General features: G+C 47.0%; 2 protein-coding genes and 1 long non-coding RNA gene across 3 annotated transcripts in view; 1 reads left to right on the top strand and 2 right to left on the bottom strand.

Moving 5' to 3' along the window:
• The window catches only part of LOC140418052 (uncharacterized), a 92,572-nt gene that overhangs the window by 51,330 nt on the left and 22,110 nt on the right, over positions 1-19,132 (bottom strand). The window lies entirely within an intron of this gene.
• Positions 8,827-10,498, bottom strand: LOC140422406 (uncharacterized). The gene is made up of 2 exons (XR_011947433.1): positions 10,358-10,498; positions 8,827-9,193 (listed from the first exon to the last, which is right to left on the bottom strand). It is a non-coding gene; the product is annotated as an uncharacterized lncRNA (long non-coding RNA).
• LOC140422373 (uncharacterized) lies at positions 10,583-19,039 on the top strand. Its single transcript, XM_072507387.1, has 2 exons — positions 10,583-10,698; positions 12,919-19,039. The coding sequence occupies exon 2, from the start codon at positions 13,280-13,282 to the stop codon at positions 14,624-14,626; it is 1,347 nt and encodes a 448-aa protein (XP_072363488.1). The 5' UTR covers positions 10,583-10,698; positions 12,919-13,279; the 3' UTR covers positions 14,627-19,039.

Below are 19,132 nucleotides of genomic sequence, written 5' to 3'. Positions count from 1 at the left end.
GTGACAGCGTGAATCTCTTCCCACACATGGAGCAGTTGAAAGGCCTCTGACCGGTGTGAACTCGCTGGTGTGTTAGAAGGTCAGATGAATTAGTAACTCTCTTCCCACACTTGAAGCAGATGAACGGTCTTTCCCCAGTGTGACCACGTTTGTATTTCAGCAGGTGTGATGAACTGCTGAATCCCTTCATACACACAGAGCAGATGAATGGCCGCTCTCCAGTGTGAATTCGCTGGTGTGTGCGAAGGTTGAACAATCGATGAAATTGTTTCCCACACATGGAGCAGGTGAAAGGTCTCTCCCCTGAGTGACGACGCAGATGAGTTTCCAGTTGGGATGGAGATATGAATGCCTTCCCACAGGCCCCACATTTCCATGGTTTGTCTGTGGTGTGGATGTCCTTGTGTCTCTCCAGGTTCGACGATTTCACACCTGTAAATTTCAAATTTCCCATAAAAAGAGTTTATAAACATCATCATTGTCAATACCGAATAAAAATGAAGGAGAGACAACTCTAGTTTGTTTGGAACAGGTTTTCTGCACTTCTTTCTGCGAAACAGTAAATCCTCATCACATACGTTCTCCCTCCTCCCTATGCTGGAATCCAAACCCCAGGGTGACAAACCAGCCCACATTTTATGGGCCATATTTGAATCCACTGAGATTTGCTGCTTGGGTGTCTGACTCGTCGACTGGACCTATGTAGAACTCTGTTCCAACCGTTCTGGCAGCCAACCACCCCCTCCCTGGCCTCACATTTCTGTCAGCAGCCCACCCAACACCGCCCACCTCTTCACACAGACCCATGCAGGCTTACCTTTAATTTTCACCATGAGAGTTTGTCAGTCTTCCAAATCTTTGAAACCATCTTCAAAATTCCTTTCCTTACAGTTTACCCGCTCCCTCCACTCTGGCTGGGTTCAGTTCTCAAGTCCCTCTGTGCAGTGAGAATAAATCGGTAATTTTCTCTCCTGGTCACTGGAATCCTGATGCCCCGCCCACTCTGTTGTTTCACCAAGACAGCCGCAGCTGAAGCAAACAAGCCCCGGGAGCTGCAAAATCAGAATCTGTGGGTTCTTTTTGGCGGTTTGGGGCCTCCAGCGGGTGTTTGCAAATCCTCCCCGCCCATCTCCCAGGGTTTCCTTCCTTTCCAGAGATCAGAGTCCTCATTGATTTGAGTGCAAAGTGTGAGCTCTTATTTATTGTCCCCCCTCCCCCATCTTCTGATGTGAACCATCCTCCAGTCGCTGAAGCAGGATGGTGACCGTTAACCTGGGCCTGTTCCTAGGAGGGAGAAGCCCCGCAGCTGCAAACCAGGGAGCTGACAATGATTGTGAAGGGTTTGCGGATCCTCCCTCCCACCGCCTGATGCTAACTTTGCTTCCCCGGGACAAAGGACTCTCCTCCAGACGAACAATAGCATTGCACCTGCGCGCTACTGTCTCACTTCATCAACCGCACTGCGCATGCTCCAGATCACAAAGCCCAGGGGAATGATTGACGGCGGCTCAGGACCACTAATAATAGGGGGCAGGACTGGAGGACCGAATGGGAGCGGCTGGTCCTCCAACCAATCTGAGCGAATGAGGGGCAGTGAATGAAGCATGCGCAGTGCGGGAAATGGTGAGGGGTGGATGCTTTTTTTCTCGGATCCGTAATTTGTAAGCGGAAAATCACAGATCGGAGCGTATGATGGAACCGGCGTGTGGACGGGAAGATTTCTATACAGATTGTGTGATCTACAAACTCCCTCAAAAACTCATCAATCGCATTTGTACTGAGCGGGTCCAAAGATCCCTTAAATCGTCCCGGTTAATGATCACCATCTTTATTGGGGGCAATGTGCAGCACTGAGCATGTGCGGCCACCATCATGTTGGGGGCATTATTTTCATAGCTGGGTGGAGCTTGTCCCCCATTGTTTCAAATAGAGACAACCTGTCCATCAAACTGGGTCACCCTTTGAGTCCCAGTGTCTTAATGATGAGGCAGGGTGGAAGCAGGGAAGGAAAGAAAAGGATGTAAATCCTGCTCTCTGGATCCTACTACCTCAAGGGACGTCCTGCCTTTTGTGCCCAAAAATCTGTGGCGAAAGTACCCTAAAACATATGGAATTATGCTCACTACTCCCAAAATGTTCCCCCACTGAAACCTCAACCACCTGTCCAGGCTCATTCCCCAATACCAGATCCAGTACTGCCCCTTCCCTCGTTGGACTATCTACATATTGCACCAAGAACGAACTGCTGACAATGTCAAGGGGTAAAGTTAAGTTCAGTAGGGCACACGAGTGGTCATCCTAAGTTAGAATTATATTCACACCCAAAGATGTGCTGGTTGGGTGGATTGGCCGCGCTAAATTGCCCCTTAATTGGAAAAGAAATATAATTGGCTACTCTAAAATATTCTTTAAAAGTTCGAATTATAGAATCCCTGTTTCTGGAAGGGAAGTTTACGAGCTTTGAGGGGCTGACTGACATGTTTGGGTTGGCGTGGGGAGAATGTTTTAGGTATATGCGGGTGCTGGACTTTGCAAGGAAGGTCTTCCTGACCTTCCGAATAGTGCCTGTCTCCTCGCTGTTGGAGGCGGTGCTGTCAGCGGACAGGGGGAGGGGAGGGGAGGGGGGGGGTGTCATCTCGGTGATTTACAGGAGGGTTTTGGAGGAGGATGGGGTGTCCATGGAGGGGTTAAGGCCAAGTGGGAGGAAAAGCTGGGTGTGGCACTGGAGGAGGGTGTGTGCTGCGGAGGCTAAACGCCTCAACTTTGTGTGCGAGGCTGGGGCTGATACCACTGAAGGTGGTGTACAAGGTGCACCTTACAATGTCTTGTGGTCTTGGTACCTTCAGGTGATGCCACCTAAGACAGAGTAAAGAAAATTAGGAATACTCAGGAAGTATCAATTCGAGGAGCATAGATCTCTCAGAGATAACAAAGGAATAGATCAGAGTTTTAGCAACAGATGCTCTGAGCCTTGGCTGGAGTCAGGCAATGTTGCTGAGGTGGAATCCAGTCTTCAAGATGATGTAAATATGTGGTTGGGAGCAAGTCACAGGGTCAAATATCACACCAACCATTTGGACAATCTCTTTCAATCTCAATCTCAAAACAATGACCAGGATGAGGGATGGATTCAGTGGCTAATAAATGTAGTTTGTTACAGGGGCTGAACGCAATGGCTTCCCAATATTGAAGTGGAGAAAGTTTCTGCTCACCCATTACTTACTGTCAGAACTGTGTGTGCCGTGGAGGGGAACCTGGATGTGATGGTGTTCACAGACCCGATATCCTGGTCCTTCAAGGAGGCGGAGGTAGAGGGGTTGGGAGATTCTGTCAATGTTCTGGTTAGATTTTGGAAAGAGAAATTCCCTCTCCTCTGCCTCTGTTCTCAATCTTTTCTCACTCTCCTCCCCCCACAGAGGCCTGAAACTTTTCTGGCCCAGACCTGTGGAAGATTCCCTTCCCTGAACGACATCAGTGAATCAGTTGTTCTTTTGTGAAAATCTGGCAGTTTTCAAGGTCACCTTTTCCTAGTGCCGGCCTCACAAATGACCAGATTTCAGCTCAATTTCACAACCCACCTTTGTGTTTTTCTGGATTTTCTCTCACTCCTTTTTTTCTGTCTAAACTGATTTCACAGGATATTGGAAGGGGAAGGTTTGCATTTGGGAAACATCACATCAGGATCTGACAGAGTCGCTTACGTTATCGTTACTGAATATCAGCAGGTTTTGAACATAATATAAGAATATAAGAACTGGAAGCAGGAGTAGGGCACCTGGACCTTCGAGCCTGCTCCGCCATTCAATGAGATCACGGCTGATGTATTGTCGACTTAGCTCCACTTTCCCGCCAGAACACCATAACACTTTATTCCTTTATTCTTCAAAAAACTATCTATCTTTATCTTGAAAATATTTAATGAAGGAGCCTCAACTGCTTCACTGGACAGGGAATTCCATCGATTCACATGGAAGGAAAAAACACCGTTCACAGTGAAGAGAAACCATACATGTGTTGTGTGTGTGGACGAGGTTTCAGCCAATCTTCTGGCCTGTCAAGACACAAGCGCATTAACACTGGGTCGAAACCGTGGCAATGTGGGGATTGTGAGGCGGCATTTGGTTTCGCGTCTGAGCTGGAAACTCATCGACACACTCACACTGGGGAGAGACCATTCATCTGCTCCGTGGGTGGGAAGGGATCTACTTGGTCATCAAACTTGATGACACAACAGCGGGTTCACACTGGAGAGAAGTTGTTCACCTGCTGTGTGTGTGGAAAAGGATTGACTGATTCATCCAAGCGACTGAAACAGTAGCGAGTTCACACCGGGGAGAGACCATTTGCCTGCACTGAGTGTGGGAAGGGATTCACTCATTTATCCACCCTGCCGAGACACCAGTGAGTTCACACTGACAAAATGCCTTTTAAATGTCTGCACTGTGGGAAGTTCTTTAAAAGCTCTGGAAAACAGATGTACCATCAACATGTTCACACTGATGAGAGACCTTTTAAATGCCCAGCCTATGTGAAATTTTATGAAGGCTCCTGGGAGCTGATGTCCCACCAATATATTTACACTGATGAGAGACCGTTCAGGTGCTCTCACTGCGGGGCTGGGTTCAGGCGATCATCTAAACCCACTGTCCACCAGCGAATTCACACTGGGGAGAGGCCATTCATCTGATTGTGGGAAGGGATTCATCCACCTTGCTGAAATACTGGTGGGATCATATTGGGGTGATACAGTAGCACAGTGGTTAGCACTGTTGCTTCATAGCGCCAGGGTCCCAGGTTCGATTTGTGGCTTGGGTCACTGTCTATGCGGAGTCTGCATGTTCTCCCCGTGTCTGCATGGGTTTCCTCCGGGTGCTCCAGTTTCCTCCCACGAGTCCCGAAAGAGGTGAACATATAACAATATGCAAGAGCAGCACGGTGGCGCAGTGGTAGCACTGCAGTCTCACGGCACCGAGGTCCCAGGTTCAATCCCAGCTCTGGGTCACTGTCCGTGTGGAGTTTGCACATTCTCCCCGTGTTTGCATGGGTGTCACCCCCACAACCCAAAAGATGTGCAGGGTAGGTGGATTGAACATGCTAAATTGTCCCTTAATTGGAAAAGGTGAATTGGGATCTCTAAATTTAAAAAAAAAGAACAATACAGCACAGGAACAGGCCCTTCGGTCCTCCAAGCCTGCGGCGATAATGGTACCTGCCTAAACTAAAACCGTCTGTGCTTATGGAATCCAAATCCTTCCATTCCCACCCTATTCGTATATTTATCTAGTTGTCCCTTAAATGCCGCTGCCGTACCTGCTCCCACCACCTCCCCAGGCAGCACGTTCCACATATTTCCCACCCTGTGTAAAAAACCTGCTCCGCACATCTGTTCTGAACTTTTCCCCGCGCACTTTATACCTATGTCCCCTCGTACTTGACTCTCCTACCCTAGGAAAGAGCATCTGACTATCCACTCTGTCCATACCACTCATAATCTTGTAAACCTCTATCAGCTCGCCTCTCAACCTCTGTTGTTCCAGTGAGAACTGACCGAGTTTATCTAACGTGCTGTTGGGTAATTTGGACATTCTGAATTCTCCCTCCGTGTACCCGAACAGACGGCAGAATGTGGCGACTCGGGGCTTTTCACTTCATTGCAATGTTAATGTGAGCTTACTTGTGACAATAGAGATGATTATTATTAAAGACAGACCTTTCAAATGTTTAAACTGTGGGAAATTCTATAAAACGTCCGGGGAACTGATGTCCCATCAGCTTGTTCACACTGATGAGACTGTTCAGGTACTCTCACTGTGGGACTAGATTCAGCAACTCACTGTATCCCGGCGAATTCACACTGGGGAGATCTAAACTTTCCTTATAGTTAAAATTCTCCATCCCTGGTAACATCATCATAAATCTTCTCTGCAACGGGCAGCATGAGGTCCCAGGTTCGATCCCGACTCTGGGTCACTGTCCGTGTGGAGTTTGCACATTCTCCCCGTGTTTGCGTGGGTTTCACCCCCACAACACAAAGTTGTGCAGGATAGGTCGATTGGCCACAATAAATTGCCCCTTAATTGGAAAAAATTAATTGGGCACTCTAAATTTAAATAAATAAATCTCCTCTGCAGTCTCTCTCGGATGATCACATCCTTCCTGTAATATGGCTGTGGTCTAACTGGTGTTTGATGCAGTTCCAGCACAATCTCCCTGTTCTCATAATCTCAGCACTCGGCTACCAAAGGAAACTATCCCACCTGCCTTCCTAAGCACTGAAGAGAGAGAGTGAGAGGCAGCTGAGAGAGACAGAGGGAGAGAGAGGAAGCAGAGGGGGTGAGAGGCACCAGAGAGAGAGAGGAACACCAGAGACTGAGAGAGGCAGGAGAGAGAGAGGAGAATAGAGAGAGAGACAGTCTAGTCAGTAACAAAAATAAGTAATGGAATTGAGTTCAGACACGGATCTGCATGAACCGACACCACTTTATTGACAGATTGACAAGGTAGTCACTGTACTTGAATCAATGTTATTCACTTTTGGAATTGAATGAACAAAGGGTCAGATTAACTATATCACAATCACCCAGATTCAAAAAGGTCTGTTTAATACAGAACAGGATTAAACCCAGTGTCAAATATTACAGGTGCCTGTGGCTGTTTGATGCCTGGTTTCATTGTACAGCTGACAAGCCCACAGCTTCAGTGAACTCGTCTATCCAGGGTCTGTTTCTAAACCCTCATCACAACATAATACCTGGTTAGCTATTTATATATGGTCAGCCTGCTTGGACAGCTAACACAAACCTCAACCAGAAACTATGGTTCTTCTTTCAACTGATTCCAGCTCCGACAAGCGGTCACAGCATCTCCAGCCTTCAGCTCTGTTACTGGGCTGTTATTGACATGAGCAAGAACATAATAAGAACTAGGAGCAGGAGTACGCCATCTGGCCCCTCGAGCCTGCTCCACCATTCAATGAGATCATGGCTGATCTTTTGTGGACTCAGCTCCACTTTCTGGCCCGAACACCATAACCCTTAATCCCTTTATTCTTCAAAAAACTATCTATCTTTATCTTAAAAACATTTAATGAAGGAGCCTCTACTGCTTCACAGGGCAAGGAATTCCATAGATTCACAACCCTTTGGGTGAAGAAGTTCCTCCTAAACTCAGTCCTAAATCTACTTCCCCTTATTTTGAGGCTATGCCCCTTAGTTCTGCTTTCACCCGCCAGTGGAAACAATCTGCCCGCATCTATCCTATCTATTCCCTTCATAATCTTATATGTTTCTATAAGATCCCCCCATATCCTTCTAAATTCCAACGAGTACAGTCCCAGTCTACTCAACCACTCCTCGTAATCCAACCCCTTCAGCTCTGGGATTAACCGAGTGAATCTCCTCTGCACACCCTCCAGTGCCAGTACGTCCTTTCTCAAGTAAGGAGACCAAAACTGAACACAATACTCCAGGTGTGGCCTCACTAACACCTTATACAATTGCAGCAGAACCTCCCTAGTCTTAAACTCCATCCCTCTAGCAATGAAGGACAAAATCCCATTTGCCTTCTTAATCACCTGTTGCACCTGAAAACCAACTTTTTGTGACTCATGCACTAGCACACCCAGGTCTCTCTGCACAGCAGCATGTTATAATATTTTATCATTTAAATAATAATCCCTTTTGCTGTTATTCCTAACAAAATGGATAACCTCACATTTGTCAACATTGTATTCCATCTGCCAGACCCTAGCCCATTCACTTAGCCTATCCAATTCCCTCTGCAGACTTCCAGTATCCTCTGCACTTTTTGCTTTACCACTTATCTTAGTGTCGTCTGCAAACTTGAACATATTGCCCTTGGTCCCCAACTCCAAATCATCTCTGTAAATTGTGAACAGTTGTGGGCCCAACACTGATCCCTGAGAGACACCACTAGCTACTGATTGCCAACCAGAGAAACACCCATTAATCCCCATTCTTTGCTTTCTATTAATTAACCAATCCTCTATCCATGCTACTACTTTCCCCTTAATGCCATGCATCTTTATCTTATGCAACAACCTTTTGTGTGGCACCTTGTCAAAGGCTTTCTGGAAATCCAGATATACCACATCCATTGGCTCCCCGTTATCTACCGCACTGTTAATGTCCTCAAAAAATTCCACTAAATTAGTTAGGCACGACCTGCCCTTTATGAACCCATGCTGCGTCTGTCCAATGGGACAATTTCCATCCAGATGCCTCGCTATTTCTTCCTTGATGATAGATTCCAGCATCTTCCCTACTACCGAAGTTAAGCTCACTGGCCTATAATTACCCGCTTTCTGCCTACCTCCTTTTTTAAACAGTGGTGTCACGTTTGCTAATTTCCAATCTGCCGGGACCACCCCAGAGTCTAGTGAATTTTGGTAAATTATCACGAGTGCATTTGCAATTTCCCTAGCAATCTCTTTTAGCACTCTGGGATGCATTCCATCAGGTCCAGGAGACTTGTCTACCTTTAGCCCCATTAGCTTGCCAATCACTACCTCCTTGGTGATAACAATCCTCTCAAGGTCCTCACCTGTCATAGCCTCATTTCCATCAGTCACTGGCATGTTATTTGTGTCTTCCACTGTGAGGGCCAACCCAAAAAACCTGTTCAGTTCCTCAGCCATGTCCTCATCTCCCATTACTAAAGAGAGAGACAGCAAGTTGCCTGAGGCTTAAATGGGAAGTTGAAACTTGTGACTCAAAACCAACTGTGTAAGATCTCTGAAAAGATCAGGAATTTTAAAAGATAAATTCTAAACCCAGTGAACAAATTAATGAGTCATAAGACAAAAACTTCAGGTTTTATGACTTTACTGCAACAAACTAGAAGCAACAATGCCTAAACACTATTTTTATAGGGAACGTATCCCTTAAACTACAAATAGAATGTAGCCCTTTTACTTTTAAGACAATCAAAAATCACACTCCATGGTTACGTCGCTGAAGTTGTAACTCAATTCTCCTGGAACCAGCCCAATGTGATTCTTCGTGCCTGTGTTTACTTCCATTCTGTTCCTTCGCCTGACTGGCAATCCTTAACCCCAGAAGTGTCTTTTGCAGTGATGGTTCTCCTGATGATATTCAGGTCCCGATAAACGAAGTGACTCCTCCAAATCCTGAAGTGGCGTTAGGTTTTTTTCTGCAAATCTTCATCTAATATCCTGTAAAAGGAATTTACAAATGGAAATTGAGAACAGGCAATTCTAGTTTCCATCCAACACACTCTCCCTCCATTCTCACTCTGCTGTAATATTCATCCTCCTAATTCTCTAAAGGTGCTGATTCAGGCTGACTGACAGATCCCTGCTCCCCGTCTTGGAGAGGCCTGAAAATCTCCATGCAGACTGCCAGACAGAAATATGTCTATGTTACTGAACACAAAATGTGTGGAACATAGACTGGATTCACTTCCTTTCTCTTCAGTTGCTGCAAGTCACCACTGTCCCCTCAGAATGAGAAAAGAAATGGAAAATAAAGTAGACTTGGAACGGCTGCTGCCTCTTGTGGGGCATTCCAGAACGAGAGATAATAGTCTTACGGTAAGCGGTAGCAAATTCAAAACAGTTTTAATTTAAAAAAAAAATTTTTTTAAGCGTACCCAATTATTTTTTTCTTCAATTAAGGGGCAATTTAGTGTGACCAATCCACCTATTCTGCACATCTTTGGGTTGTGGGGGTGAAACCTACGCAGACACAGGGAGTAAGTGCAAATTCCACACAGACATTGACCCAGGGCCGGGATCGAACCCAGATCCTCAGCGCCGTAGGCAGCAGTGCTAACCACTGGGCCACAGTGCTAACCACTGGGCCACAGTGCTAACCACTGGGCCACAGTGCTAACCACTGGGCCACAGTGCTGCCCTATTCAAAACAGTGTTGAGGAGAAGCTGCTTCTCCCAAGGGCTGTGAATCTGTGGAATTCACTACCCCAGAGTGCGGTGGAGCTGGGACAGTGAGTAAATTTAGGGAGAAGTTAGACAGATTTTTAATCGGGTTAAAGGGTTCTGAAGAACTCTCAGGACGGTGGAGATGGCCAGGATGAGATCAGCGATGACCGAATGGCGGAGCAGACTCGATGGGCCAAATGGCCTAATTCTGTTCTTATATCGTATGAACTTCTGAAAGGGGGGGGGGCATTGATTTGCTCCCAGATGTTGCCCAGAGGAGGAAGTTTTAGTCTGAAACCCATTGTTTAACCTCCACGTTGTGACATCACAAAGGAATTCATCCTCTAAATCAGCCAATAGGAATCCATTCGCTCCGCGGTGACGTCACTGCATTAGTGCGCACACGCCGGCGCGCGGACACGCGAGCGCCGCCCCCACCCTCAGTTCCGTCTCTTCCAACACATCCTCGAGACGGTTTCCAGCAACCGGCTGACAGCTCCGGCCGTCGGTGATCGCCCCTTCCCTGACCCGGGACTGCGCATGTCTCAGGGAGAGGGAATGCTGCGCATGCGTTGGAGAGCTCACTTCCCCTGACCTTACCTCTCAGGTGTTGACCAATGGGAAGACTTGGAGGACCGGAAAGACTCTGCCCCTCCGCCAATCAGAGCTTCCCCATTGTCTCGATGCGAAAGCTGCACATGGAGGTTTCTGCCGAGCAAAGCTGTTCCCCCAACCCTGAATAAGTTTGAGCTGCCCACAGACTCCTGTCTCCAACATCTGTGAGTAAAACACTTTCTTTCTTCCCCCTTTCCATTTCTTTTCTCATTCTGACCTTCAATTGGTCACTTGCAGCAACTGAAGGGAAAGGCAGTGAATCCAGGGAGGGTGCAGACTCTGCAAAGCTTGGCCCAGGTCTCTCTCTCTCTGAAACACATTGACATCCTTTGCTCAAAACATTTATTTGTCTGGCTAAAAGGATGGTCTCTTTCCCAATGTTCACAATTAAAGGGCTGCTTTCCCCAGGAGATGGCTGACATTTAAGGGGTCAGTAAACAGGCCAAATCCAACCCAGCCAATTACTTCCCTGTCGGAACACTCTCCACCATCAGCAAAGTAATGGAAGGAGTCATCAAAGGTCCTATTAAGTGGCACTTATTCTGCAATAACCTGCTCCAGGACGCTCAGTTTGGGTTCTGCCAGGGTCTCTCAGCTCCTGACCTCATTACAGCCTTGGTTCAACCAACATCCTGGGGGTTACCATTGATCAGAAACTGGACTGGACTAGCCATATTAATACTGTAGCTACCAAGGCAGATCAAGGGCTGGGAATCCTACGGCGAGTAACATGCCTCCTGATGCCCCAAAGCCTGTCTACCAGACATCTACAAGCACAAGTCAGGAGTGTAATGGAATACACTCCACTTTGCTGGATGAGTGCAGCTCCAACAACACTCAAGATGCTCGACACTATCCAGACAAAGCAGCCTGATTGATTGCATCGCCTTCCACAAACATTCAAACCTTCCACCACCGACAAACAGTAGCAGTCGTGTATACCATTTACAGGATACACTGCAGTAACTCATAAAGGTTCCTCAGACAGCACCTTCCAAACCCACAACCACTACCATCTAGAAGGACAAGAGCAGCAGAAACCTGGGAAGCCCACCACCTGGAGGTTCTCCTCCAAGTTACTCACCACCTTGACTTGGAAATATATTGCTATTCCTTCACTGCCCCTAGGGCAACATCCTGGAATTCCCTCCCTAACAGCACAGGGGATGTAGGGCAGCATGGTGGAGCAGTGGTTAGCGCTGCTGCTTCACGGCTCCGAGGTCCCAGGCTGAATCTCGGCTCTGGGTCACTGTCCACGTGGAGTTTGCACACTCTCCCCGTGTTTGCTTGCGTTTCGCCCCCACAACCCAAAGATGTGCAGGGTAGGTAGATTCGCCACGCTAAATTGCCCCTTAATTGTAAAAAATTAATTGGGTATCCTAAATTTATAAAAAAACAAATGGAAAAAAAAACAGCACAGGGGATGTACCTACACCTCAAGGACTGCAGCAGTTCAAGAAGGCAGCTCACCACTACTTCGGAAGGGCAACTGGGGATGGGCAATAAATGCTGGCCTAACCAGCAATGTCCACATCCCGTAAATTAATTTTTAAAAATTTAATATTGGATAGAGATATGTCGAGTGTTGTTATATGGTATGTATTGTAGCTATTATTGATGGTTCTGTAATAAAATACATGTATTATTTCTACTTTTGTAAATAGTACTGTACCTACATTATATATTTCCAGTCATACAGTCATTACAGCACTGACAGAATCCATTTGGGAACTCAAGTCAATGCTGACTCTCTGTACAGCAATCCAGTCAGTCCCATTCCCCCTCGATATCCCTGTTCACCTGAAAGCTTATTTTCTTCAAGTAACCATCCTATTTTATTTTAAATTATTGATCATCTCGACTTCCACAATCCTTGTGGGCAGTGAGTTCCCTGTCATGACCACTCCATGACTGAATAAAATTCTTCCTCCGAATTTCACTATCTCTAATCAGTAAATGTACTTGTATGGAGATTCTCTACTCTTGTACAGGTTTTAGTGAGTTTCGATTTGTTGATCAGCACCTTCACGAAAACTGGGAGGGAAAGTAAGTGAATACAGTCTGTATATTACACACATTTTACATCCAGTAATATCGACATATATCTGTCTGGCAGCCTGCATGACGATTTTCAGGTCTCTGTGTCCAGGACAGGAAGCAGTGAGCTTGGATCTGTCAATCAGCCTGAATGAGCACCTTCAGGAGAATTGGGAGGGTGAATATTAGATACAGAAGAGTGAGAATGGAGGGAGAGTGTGTGGGATTGAGATTTAGAGCATTTCAGGGAAAGCGAGAGGAAAGAATGTTCGATAGAAACTAGAATTGTCTGTTCTGAATTTCTATCCTGTACTGACAATGATTACTATTGTAAAATCTGTTTGCAGGAAGTTCGAACGAGAGGAGTTTGAGGCCGATATCTCAAACTAAATATCACATCAAGAACTGACTGAGTCACTCAATTCTTGGGATCATCGGCCTTTGAACCTAGAAGGAGAAATGTTTGTCTATTCTGTCTGCTTCACGAGATTTTAAACATCAGTGTGTCTGGAAAAGCACTGAGACACACACACACACACCCGTGTGAGACTGTTACAGAGCACTGACTGTGGGAAGAGCTTTAATCAATGATACAGCCTGAAAAAATACTACACCATTCACAACAGGGAGAGACTGTATAGGTGTTCTGTGTGTGGACGAGGCTTCAACTGATTGTCCAACGCGGTGAGACGCAAGATCCCCCGGACCATGGAGAAACCATGGAAATGTGAGGATTGTGGGAAGGGATTCACAGCCCCATACGAGCTGGCAAGGTATCAACTCAGTCACACTGGAGAGAGGCCGTTCACTTGCTCTCAGTGTTTAAAGAGATTCACTGTCGTTGGCAGCCTGCGGAGACACGAACGAGTTCACACTGGGGAGAGACCGTTCATCTGCTCTGACTGTGAGAAGGGATTCACTCGGTTATCCCACCTGCAGACACACCAGCGAGTTCACACTGGAGAGAGGCCTTTCACCTGCTCTGTGTGTGGGAAGGGATTCATTGACATTGGCAATCTGCGGAAACACGAACGAGTTCACACTGGAGAGAGGCCTTTCACCTGCTCTCAGTGTGAAAAGGGATTCACTGACATTGGCAACCTGCGGAGACACGAACAAGTTCACACTGGAGAGAGGCCTTTCACCTGCTCTCAGTGTGAAAAGGGATTCACTGACATTTACAGCCTGCGGAGACACGAACGAGTTCACACCGGTGAGAGACCATTTATCTGCTCTGACTGTGGGAAGGGATTCACTCAGTTATCCCACCTGCAGACACACCAGCGAGTTCACACTGGGGAGAGGCCTTTCACCTGCTCTCACTGTGAAAAGGGATTCACTGACCTTGGCAACCTGCGGAAACACGAACGAGTTCACACTGGAGAGAGGCCTTTCACCTGCTCTCACTGTGAAAAGGGATTCACTGACATTGGCAACCTGCGGAGACACGAACGAGTTCACACCGGGGAGAGGCCATTCATCTGCAGTGTGTGTGATAAGGGATTCACTCAGTTACACCACCTGCAGACACACCAGCGAGTTCACACCGGGGAGAAGCCGTTCATCTGCACTGTGTGTGATAAGGGATTCACTCGGTTACCCCACCTGCAGACACACCAGAGCTTTCACACCGGGGAGAAGCCGTTCATCTGCACTGTGTGTGATAAGGGATTCCCTCAGTTATCCAACCTGCAGAGACACCAGCGAGTTCACACCGGGGAGAAGCCATTCATCTGTCCTGTGTGTGATATGGGATTCACTCAATTATCCGGCCTGCGTAGCCACAATGTCACTCATACCAAGAGCAGGCCCTTTAAATGCTCTGACTGCAGGAAGGGTTTCAAAAGCTCTTGGCTACTGATGTCCCACCAGCGCATTCACACTGAGGAGAGACCGTTCAGCTGCTCTCACTGCACAAAGAGGTTTCAAACATCATCCACATTGCGGAGACACCAGCGAGTTCACACTGGAAAGAAGCCATTCACCTGCTCTCACTGTGGGGAGGGATTCACTCAGTCGTCCAACAGGCTGAGGCACCAAAGGGTACACAAGTGATGTTGGGTTAGATTCTGCTGTTATTCCTGCTGTTAATCACATCCAGGACTGAACCTGAAGTGGGTGAAAGTGTTTGTCTCCTCGCCAACTCCTGGTGCTCGGACGTGGTGACCCTGGCGAACTACTGCTCCCCGGATCTGGAATACCCGACTGTGAAGTGCCGTCCAAACTACCTTCCATGGGAATTCTCTTCTGCCATCATCACGGCGGTCTACATGCCACCCCAGGTGGAAGTGAAGAACGCGCTTGATGAATTGTACACAGCAATAAATAACAATGAAGCAGAATATCTGGAGGCCTTGTTCATCGTGGCCAAGGACGTCAACCAGGCCAACCTCGAGTGTACTGCCAAAATTCCACCAACACATCTCCTGTCCCGACAGGGACCCCAACATCCTTGACCACTGCTACACAAACATCAATGGTGCCTGATGATCCATCCCCTGACTGCACTTCGGAAAATCGGACCACAAGACGGTGCTCCTTCTCCCGGCATACAAGCAGAAACTTAACGGGAAAATCCGGTCAAGAAGGTCGATGCAACAGAAGAGCTCCTACGCGACTGCTTGGAGTCAGTGGACTGGCCCATATTCAAGAACAAGGGCAGCACGGTAGCACAAGTGGATAGCACTGTGACTTCACAGCACCAGGGTCCCAGGTTCGATTCCCTGCTGGGTCGCTGTCTGTGCGGAGTCTGCACGTTCTCCCTGTTTCTGCGTGGGGTTCCTCCGGGTGCTCTGGTTTCCTCCCACAGTCCAAAGACTTGCAGGTTAGGTGGATTGGCCATGATAAATTGCCTTAGTGACCAAAAAAGGTTAGGAGGGGTTATTGGGTTACAGGGATAGGGTGGAAGTGAGGGCTAAAGTGGGTCGATGTAGACTCGATGGACCAAATGGCCTCCTTCTGCACTGTATGTTCTATGTTAACTCCGCAGCCAACCTAGACGAGTATGCCAGCACCGTCACAGACTTCATCAGTAAATGTGTGGAAGATTGCGTGCACAAGAAGGGTAGCCTGTACGTTACCCAACCAGAATCTATGGTTTAATTGGGAGGTTCACTCCCGACTGAAGGTGTTCAAGGCAGGCAACCCTGACCTATACAAGAAATCTATATATGACCTCCGCAAAGCCAACAGGGACTCCCAAGTGACGATACCAAACTAATCTAGAGTCGCAGACTAACGACAGGGACTCTCATTGGTTGTGCCAGGTCGTGCACCCAGATCCTGCGCTGACCCACTGGCAGGTGTGTTTCCGGACATCCTCAATCTCTCCCTCCTCCGTTCCAAGGTTCCCTTCGGCTTCAAGAAGACCACATCATACCAATGCCAAAGAAGAACCAGGCAACGTGCCTCAATGACTATCATCCGGTGGCCTTGACATCGATCATTATGAATTGCTTTGAGATGTTGGACACATCAACTCCATACTCGCAGCATTCCTTGATCCACTGCAATTTGCATACCGCCACAACCGGTCCACATAAGCCATCTCCCTGACCCTATACTCGCCCCCGAAGCATCTCTACAACAAGGACTCCTATGTCAGACTCCTATTCATTGACTACAGCTCCGCCTTCAACACCATAATCCCAGCCAAGCTCATATCAAAACTCCAAAACTTCGGACTAGGCTCCTCCCTCTGCAACTGGATCCTCGACTTTCTGACCCACAGACCACAATCAGTAAAGATAAACAACAACAACTCCTCCATGATAGTTCTCAATTCAGGAGCCCCGCAAGGCTGCACTGCCTATACACACACCACTGCATGGCAAAATTTGGCTCCAAATCGATCCGCATGTTTGCTGATGACACGACTATAGTGGTTCGGATCACGAACATCTCCACGATAGTCCTCAATACCGGGGCCCCACAAGGCTGCGTACTTAGCCCCCTACTACGCTCGTCATACACACGACTGTGTGGCAAATTCTGCTCCCGCTCCATCTACAGGTTTGCTGATGACACAACGTAATGGGTCGGATATCAAACAACGATGAGTCAGAGTCCAGGAGGGAGATAGAGAACCTAGTGGCATGGTGTAATGACAACAATCTCTCCCTCAATGTCAGCAAAACTAAGGAGCTGGTCATTGACTTCAGGAAGCAAAATATCGTACACACCCCTGTCTGCATTAATGGGGCTGAGGTGGAGATGGTTAGCAGCTTCAAATTCCGAGGTGTGCACATCACCAGCATTCTGTTCTGGTCCACCCACATCAACGCTACGACCAAGAAACATATACTTCCTCAGGAAACTAAGGAAATTCAGCATGCCCACACTGATTGCCACATGGGAGGCACGGTAACACAGTGGTTAGCATTGTTGCTTCACAGCGCCAGCGTCCCAGGTTTGATTCCCGCTTGGGTCATTGTCTGTGCAGAGTATGCATGTTCTCCCCGTGTCTGCGTGGGTTTCCTCCGGGTGCTCCGGTTTCCTCCCACAAGTCCCGAAGGACATGCTTGTTAGGTGAATTGGACATTCTGAATTCTCCCTCAGTGAACCCAAACAGGTGCCAGAGTGTGGCGACTAGGGGATTTTCACAGTAACTTCATTGCAGCGTTAACGTAAGCCTACTTGTGACAATTATGAAGATTATCATTGACTTTTACCAATTATTACAGGTGCACCAATTTTTACAGGAGCACCATAGAAAACATCTTATCTGGCTGCATCACAGCTTGTGTTATGGGCCAGGGTTCAGAAAACTCCAAAGTGTATCATGGAGTTCACCTGACCTACAATTGTTTATTGATTTTGGTTCCGATGAGCACAAGGGCCTGCCTTTCAGCTGTTATTCAACAGAGGCCTTAAGCACTTTTAATCAAAACAAGCTTTATTCTATGAATTTAGTTCACATTTTTATAAACACACACAGTAAGCATTTTTATCAATTACAAACATAAATACCCCACACAGCTGCAGTAATCTATGTATAACCCTTAATAAATTCCCCCCTTTAACTGTTCCAATTTAATAACAAGATCCCATAAACCAGTACCTCCTTTTCAAAGATGTGGCCCAGCACACAGCACTCAAGACCTGGTTTGGATGCTCTTGTTTCCTTTCCAAAACAACAGGTTTGAATTCCTTCCAGAAAGCAATTATTTCTTTTCAAGTTATCAAGCAGACTAGAAACAGCTTTTAAAATGAAGATAGAGAGACAGGCCAAAATACTCCTCTTTCTGAGTACAGCAGCCAAAAATGTGACAACGAAAGCAATAGACTCAGAGCCACAAAACAGCCCCAAACCAAAGTGAAAGTAAAACCAACACCCAGAGCCACAGCCCAGCTCCACCCACACAATGACATCACTGAAGCCATGTGATAAGACAAAACATTTCTTAAAGGGACACTCCCATGACACTTGGTATGGCAACTGCTCAGCCCAAGACTAAGAAACTACAGAGAGTTGTGAACACAGCCCAGTCCCTCACACGAACCCGCCTCCCATCCATTGACTCTGTCCACACCTCCAGCTGCTTTGGGAAACCGGCAGCAAAATCAAGGACCCTCCCACCGAGGTTATTCTCTTTTCCAATCTCTTCCATTGGGCAGGAGATACAAAAGTCTGAGAACTCGCAATAACAGATTCTAAACAGCTTCTTCCCCGCTGTTACCAGACTGCTGAATGACCCTCTTATGGACTGAACTGATCTCTCCACACATCTTCTCTACTGAGTAGTACTACACTCCGTATGCTTCACCCGATGTCTACATATTTATATTGTGTATTTATCATATGTCCTATGTGTTTTCATGTATAAAATGATCTGTCTGTATTGTACGCAGAACAATACGTTTCACTGTACCTCGGTGCACGTGAATAAATTTAATCAGATCAAACTTTCTTCATTCTGACACTTGGTGAAGTGGGAGGGTCGGAGGGTTTCTTTCTTCTGGATTGGCCGGTCTCACGACTTTGCTTCCAGTGGGCTGATGCTCTTTGAGCCTGGGAGAGCACATTTCCACTGGAATGATCCACAAAGGCTGGAGTACATTTATTTTATCCTGGATAGTAAATAGTGTTATTCCCCCACCACAGGTGGATCTAAAAGAAACCAGATGGGTTTTTACAACGATCGACAATGCTTTCATGGTCATCGATTACTTTTAATTCCAGATTTTTAATTAATTTAAATTTCACCATCTGCATTATCCTGGGTCTCTGGATTACTGGTCTGGCTATTGTTTTCCGAGATGTGTGTTGTGAGAGATGAAGTCACTATAGCCAATAAGTGAGCTGTTTTCGAGTTGTTTCCTTGACGTCCTGTACTTTCCCACTAACCTGCAGACAAAACAGCTGCAACTGTACTGTGTATAAACGTGTGTTATTGTAACTACTCCTTGAGATGCTTCGGTTCGCTGAAGCATTCCCCTGCGTGTTTGTAATAAAGATTCCCAAACTTTAACCAACTCTAGACTCCGAGTGACATTTGTCCCAAAACAACCAGGTGTCAGGAACAGGATCCACTGACGGCTCTGGGGATAAAGCCGTACGGG

The sequence above is a fragment of the Scyliorhinus torazame genome, chromosome 5 (genome assembly GCF_047496885.1).
Source record: "Scyliorhinus torazame isolate Kashiwa2021f chromosome 5, sScyTor2.1, whole genome shotgun sequence".
NCBI classification, from domain to species: domain Eukaryota; kingdom Metazoa; phylum Chordata; class Chondrichthyes; order Carcharhiniformes; family Scyliorhinidae; genus Scyliorhinus; species Scyliorhinus torazame.
The sequence above is the reverse complement of the archived record's forward strand: the minus strand, read 5'-3'. Positions and strand labels throughout refer to the sequence as shown.